General features: G+C 30.2%; 1 protein-coding gene across 1 annotated transcript; it reads left to right on the top strand.

Annotated features, from left to right (window-relative positions):
• Positions 1-3,980: 3,980 nt before the first annotated feature.
• LOC114282855 (cyanidin 3-O-galactoside 2''-O-xylosyltransferase FGGT1) lies at positions 3,981-5,580 on the top strand. Its single transcript, XM_028225620.2, has one exon. The coding sequence runs from the start codon at positions 4,077-4,079 to the stop codon at positions 5,454-5,456; it is 1,380 nt and encodes a 459-aa protein (XP_028081421.2). The 5' UTR covers positions 3,981-4,076; the 3' UTR covers positions 5,457-5,580.
• Positions 5,581-7,143: the final 1,563 nt, after the last annotated feature.

The raw sequence follows: 7,143 nt of genomic DNA, 5'->3' as shown, positions 1-7,143 counted from the left end.
ATTTTTTTAGCTTCATCTATGTACTTCTCTCCATAGAAGAATAACAATTCAGGTGGGCCATTGGTCATTAAAAATTGTTACCTTTTATATGCAGTTTATTCATATCGATTTCTCAAAATGTGAATTCTGATATCTACTTACTCTTTAAAATTGTTTTTTGTTTATATCTATTCAAGTCATTATACGGTCTTATGTTCAAATTTATGGTTAGACATGTTTTGTTACCCAGACATCTAGCGAACAAGAATGTAGTTAATTTTCCTATTTTTCATATCAATTAAAATATTAAAAATAACACTATTTTTCATATATTCTCTAATTATTAACCAATTATATCACTTACACATTATTAAATCTAAAAAATGAGTTTTAAAAGTGAATTTGTATCTCATTTTTCATTTGTTATTTATTAGAACACTTTTATAGAGGAAATAAATTCGACATTTGAGACATTCTGTTTATTGAGCTTGTAATTTATAACCTCACTCTACAGAGCTATGGATAGTTTGTCTTTTTTTGATTCACTCCAGCCCTTCAACGACTAGTCCTTTAAAGATCAAATATGGTTTCATCTCTCTATTTAAAAGTATAATCGTATAAAATATTATTTTTAAAAATAATTTAATAATATATATTTTTAAAAAAAAAATATTTACAAATGTGACGTTAGTAATTATATCAATACTAGATGCATACATCATAAAAGGTCATATTTTTTATTTATGTTTTGTAGTATTTTTTTTTAAAATAGTTAAATTAATTTTTAATTGTTAATTAAAATAAAGAGTGCTGTTGAAGTACATATCAACTAAACTATTTGGAAAAATTAAGATAGTACTTTCCTCTATACTTTTACTGGATATTTTGCAAGCAGAATTAGAATTGCTCTTAAGAAAATAATATACAAATTTCCTTTCTAAACTCACTTTTTACTTCTAGTAATGTGTAATGAAGATAATTATATGATAATTTAAAAAGACATAAAAATAATAATTTTTTTTTAATATTCTAACCCATTGTTACTGAATTTAGATTTGTCAATAAATGTATAAAGAAGTGCTCCTTGCGGATCACGTGGATGAATAATAAATAATTTTAGGGTATGGCTTCTGTCCAGTTTGGGATCGGACTGGATCGTATTATTGGGTCTGTGGGGATCCACTACGGATCCCATTTTAATAATCTGAACCGTTTCAATGTGTAGAACTCGTCGAGTACTATATGTCTGTAAAAAATCACGTTGATCGGATATCGATAGCTATATGATCAAATCAGTTTCGTATTAAAAAAATTAGACGGTGAACAAATTAACGGTTGAGAAAAAACTGTTTTGATCACGTAGCTATCGATATCCGATCAACGTGATTTTTTACAAATATATAGTACTCGACGATTTCTACACATTGAACGGTTCAGATTATCAAAACGGGACCCGTAGTGGGCCCCACGAGCCCAACAGCACGTGATTTAATATTCAAATATATTTGCATTATGTACAGGGACAGATTCAGAATTGAGACTTTAAGAGGACTACTCTATAATTTGAAAAATCGAGAGTTACTCTATATAATTTCGAAATTATCTAAAAAAAACTAGGGTGCGAACTCTTATAATTTTAAATTATTTTAAAATTTCTAATATAATATATAATTTTTTTTAAATTTGTAGAAATGCGGCAGCCCCCAACCCCCAAGATCCATCATTGATTATGCATCAACAACTGTGCACTATCAACAATTTTTTTTTTTTTTTTTTTTTTTTTTTTTTTTTTTTAAAAAAAAAGACTAACATTTTATTAATATATAAAATATTGCAGAAAGATGTCATTAGTCGGAGAGCTACCAACTAACCCCCAAACCAAGACAACACAAAAACAACAACAAAAGGAACGCAAGGGGTGTGCACCAAATTCGTCAATCTGATCAAATCGATCAGCTCGAACTGAATTGAAATGTGATGATCGGTTTCAATTGAAAATTCAATCAGCCGTGATTGTAAAATTGTTAAAAAAATTTCAAATCAATTGGGGACGAGTATGTTAAAGAAAGGGTTGACTAAATCGATCCAACCGATAAAATACAAACACGTCTTTTTCTGTTCTCTTAACTACTCTCTCATTTACGGTATGTCTCTCTCTTCCCATATCACCCCCTTTGATATTTCTCCCTCTATAAAGACAAACATTCATCTTTGATTTTCCTTCCTGAAACATTTTTCTCTTTTAATCTACCTCTATTGCTGGAAATCAATTGTAACAGTGCTGATTGACGGGCGTGATGATGCTATTCAACACCGACGATGGTGATGGTAGTACTCAACGAATATGGCAATGGTGTATGTCGATGGTGGCTATGAACGATTGTGATTGCCTTTTGAACTAAAGGCTTTGCCTCGGTCGATTTCGAATGGCTTGTGGGTTCACATCAACTCAAGTGACAATTCTTCAATCTAATACATTCGGTTCGGTTGCCGGGCTGTGGATAAATCCGAATCAAATCGACCCGTGTACACTCCTATTGAAGAGTACTGTCTAAGTCTATAAGGTTCATTATAGGTTATGTTTTGATGATATAATTTTTTATTTTGTATAATTTTATGTGTCCAAAAAAATTATATCGATCTGATAATCATAATATATTCAATTTATTATGTTTATCACACACAAAAAAAAAAAAGATTGCATATTTAAAAAAAATACACTACGGTCTATTTTTTTTTTGTAAACAAATGCGATACATTTAATAGATAAAGATTATTAGATCAATCTAATTTTTTGTGAATAATATATACGAAATATTCTCACAAAATAAACAGTTTAAATCATCAAAATGAAACTCATGATAAACCCATATGCCTAAACAACACCCTCCAATCCAATTCAGATCTTAAACCGGAGGAAAGACCAACCTTTAGTTTAAATTGTAAGAATTATCACTTTTATTTTTTTTTGGTTTATTAATTTAATAAAAACTAAGGTTGTGTTTGATAGAGTTTTAAACTTAGGATTTGATAATAGGGTTATATTTTGAGTTTGTGAGTCACTACAATAAATAAGAGATTTAGAGACCAAATATTTTGGTTTCTAAAAATGAAAATTTTGTTGCAAAAGACATTTATGGACCAATTTGTATCGTCATAAGGATAGTTGTTAAAAGACCGTCTTAAAAAGTCTAAAATAAGGCTTTTAGCGACAAAATTTTAAAAATGTCACTAATAAATAGACTTTTAGAGACAAAATAATGTGATCTTAAAATGGATTATTTTTTGAGACAAAATTTGATCCCGAAAGGATAATAATTCATCACTAATGTCTAATTTTTGTAGCTAAAAATATAATAACGGCACTTTTCGAAACAAAAATATTTGGTCCCTAAAAAATAATTTTGTCCTTAAATTTTGAACTCTAAAACCTTAATTTTTTGTAGTGAGTTTTGGAATTATGATTTAAAAAAAGAAAATTTGTTTGGTTATGAGTTTTAAAAAGAGATTTAAATTGAGTTTTAAATTTTTGATTTGACATATGAAATGAGAAAAGTTAATTGAATATGAATTTTGGGGAAAAAAAAATTCAAAACTTAATTGAAAAACTTATAATTCATAACCAAACACAAAATTCAAAATTCTACTGAAAACTCATAATCAAACTCATTTTAAAATTCAATTCAAAAAAATAATTTGTTATTTTGGTTTACAAAAATAATTTCTATATTTAAAAAATATCAAAAACAAATATAATTTTTTAGTGGCGATTGACAATTGTAAAAAAAATATATACTATTTCGGTCAACCAACCGGACGACTAGACGAACATCCGGAAGGATATTTGGGTGGACGACCGGATAGATAAAAAATTTAAAAACTGATAATTTACTGAATATGTTTTTAAAATATATTTTAAAATTAATTTGAAATCAAATATAGTAATAAAATGCAAGAGTGAAATTAATTTTAGAAAGTTAAACCAAACACCACCTAAAACTTTATCCTTTTAAAACAGAAGAATTGAAGTATTTAAACCCACAAAATCCTATCCTTTCTATGAAACCCCAAGTTGTGTAATCCGTCAGCAGCAAGCTATGGCTGCCAAAAACTTGCAGGTAGCCATGTTCCCATGGTTTGCCATGGGACACCTAACCCCTTTTCTTCACATCTCTAACAAACTTGCACAGAAAGGCCATAGAATCTATTTCTTCATACCCACCAACACAAAACCCAAGCTTGAGCATTTCAATCTCCACCCAGACCTCATCACTTTCATTCCAGTCACAGTTCCACATGTTCATGGCCTCCCTCATGGTGCTGAAACAACAACAGATCTTTCTTATCCATTGCACTCTCTCCTCATGACTGCCATGGATCTAACACAACCCTCCATTGAAGCTTCTCTGAAAGGTCTCAAACCCCACTTTATATTCTATGATTTGGCTTACTGGGTACCAACCATGGCTCGCGGTTTAGGCATCAAATCCATACTTTATAACGTCGTTAGCCCAGCAATGGTCGCTTACACGCTCAAACCCGGGAAAAAACTCCATGAAAACTATGAGTTGACAGAAATTGATCTGATTCAACCACCACTTGGTTTCCCACCTTCTTCCATTAGACTAAGTTCACACGAAGCTCGTGGCATGGCTGGTCTAGGGCTAGATCAATCTGGTACTACTGGCATATCATTCGCGGAACGCATTATAATATGCCGAAGTGACTGTGATGCCATCAGTTTCAAAACTTGTGCAGAGATTGAAGGGCATTTCTGTGATTATGTTGGAAAGCAGTATGGAAAGCCAGTCATCCTGGCCGGGCCGGTGGTTCCGGTGCAGTCAATTTCGACCCTAGAAGAACGATGGGAACGGTGGTTGGGAGGTTTTGAAGCAAAAACAGTGATTTTCTGTTCATTTGGAAGCGAATGTGTACTTGAAAAAGAGCAGTTTCAAGAATTGGTTCTGGGTTTGGAGGTCACCGGTATGCCCTTTTTTGCCGCCCTAAAACCGCCACTAGGGGTGGAGAAGATCGATGAGGCGTTACCGGACGGGTTTCAAGAGAGGACTAAAGGAAGAGGGGTAGTTCACGGAGGTTGGGTTCAACAGCCATTGATTCTAGCACACCCTTCTGTGGGGTGCAATGTGACTCATTGTGGTTATGGTTCTCTATTGGAGGCTTTGGTGTGTGAGTGTGCATTGGTGCTAATGCCACAATATGGAGATCAGATTATCAATTCAAGATTGATGGGCGGAGACTTGGAAGTTGGAGTAGAAGTGGAGAGAGGTGAGGAAGATGGGTTGTTTACCAGAGAAGGTGTTTGCAAGGCAGTAAGATTGGTAATGGACGTTGATAGTGATGTGGGGAAGAAGGTAAAGGCTAATCATAGCAAATGGAGAGAGTTCTTGTCGAGCAAAAATCTTGATAGTTCTTATATTAATGGTTTCATTCGGAAACTACAAGACATGTTGGGGTGATCTCATTTCGATAATGAAGTATGCATAATCAAAGAGAAAATATTGTTGAATTTACAAATTAAGAAGGGTTAATGTACTATGCATTTGTACCACCATGAATTATTTCGAAAAGTTTGTTATTTAATTTGAATAGTTGGCTGGTTTAAATTTTCAATTCCAAGTCTGTAACTGTAATTATAAGGAAATGCTACTATGCACTCTCTTAGGATAAGAAGTTTATAAATTTTATCATATTTTCTCTTTAAAAATTATATGATTTATTTTTAAAATCATGTTATAAAAAAATATTATAAAATTAAATAATTATGGATATTAAATTGTCCTCATTTTTCCTTTGATTATTTTTTTATAATTTTTTTTTTTATGTGTGCATGATCTATACAAAATAATAAATAAATAAGGGTAAATTACAAATATACCCTTGAGGTTTGATTAAAATACGAATCTCCCTGGTGATTTTGAAAAATACATTCCATCTCCTAAGATTTTTAATTTTATAACAAATCGCCTCTTTTATTAATAAATCATCAACTCAATTAACAATTTTAATGATGTTAAAAATATGCTTTAATTAATAATTTAGGTAATTTTATTATTGTATAAGAGAGTAATTATGAATTTTATTTCTTTTAGTTAATTTTGTTAAATAAAAAATTTTAATAAAGAAATATTTATAAATTTTATCATATTTTCTCTTTAAAAACTATATGATTTATTTTTAAAATTATGTTATAAAAAAAATATTATAAAATTAAATAATTGTGGATATTAAATTGTCCTCATTTTTTCCTTTTATCTTTTATTTTTTATTTTTTTTATGTGTGCATGATCTATATAAATTACAAATATACCCCTGAGGTTTGATAATAATACGAATCGCCCCTGTAGTTTTGAAAATTAGATTCCACCCCTGAGGTTTCTAATTTTATAACAAGTCGCCTATTTTATTAATAAATCATTAAGTCAATTAATAATTTTTAATGATTAGGTAATTTTATTATTGTATAGGAAAGTAATTATGAATTTCATTTCTTTTAGTTAATTTTGTTAAATAAAAAATTCTAATAAAGGAATATTTCTAATTTTTTAAATTATAAGGAGTAATTTGTATTTTAAACAAATTTTAGAGATGTATTTATAATTTATCCAATAAATAAATAGTTTAGATGATTGCAATGAGAAATAGTTAACGTATATGAGTCGAAATAATGGCATCCAGTTCAATAAGGGCGTGTTTGATTGGAGGATAGGGGGATAATTGAAAAGGGGTAAAATAGTCGTTTGTTCATTTATCCTATCCAATCCGTCCAACCAAATATTAGATTCACTAAAAATAGTCATTTCCAGACATCTAATCTCATGAGAAAATAAACACAGGATACATATCTAATATAACCAAATAGTCTGGAGGATTCACACTTCTAGAATTCAAGTCCGATAAATTCTAATTCCTTCTTATTTAGTCTATTCAATCAAATACACCCTAATTGTACCAGCGGCAACTATTCTCTTCCTAAATAATTGAAATGGTATGTTTATGAAAGAATCTCACCCACTCACTTCTACCATTTATTCTCTTAGTTCAGATGGGAGGATGCTATTTGGGTTCGTATAGCATTTGACGATTTGAATTATTAATTTTATTAGATATTTTGTATATTTTATTTATATAAAAAATTAAAATGAT

Source organism: Camellia sinensis, chromosome 9 (assembly GCF_055761805.1).
Source record: "Camellia sinensis isolate YWXY chromosome 9, ASM5576180v1, whole genome shotgun sequence".
NCBI lineage: Eukaryota > Viridiplantae > Streptophyta > Magnoliopsida > Ericales > Theaceae > Camellia > Camellia sinensis.
This window is presented reverse-complemented; position numbering and strand designations above follow the sequence as displayed.

Excerpts from the sequence above, each read along its gene's own strand:
- LOC114282855 (XM_028225620.2), top strand. The coding sequence starts at position 4,077 with ATGGCTGCCAAAAACTTGCAGGTAGCCATGTTCCCATGGTTTGCCATG.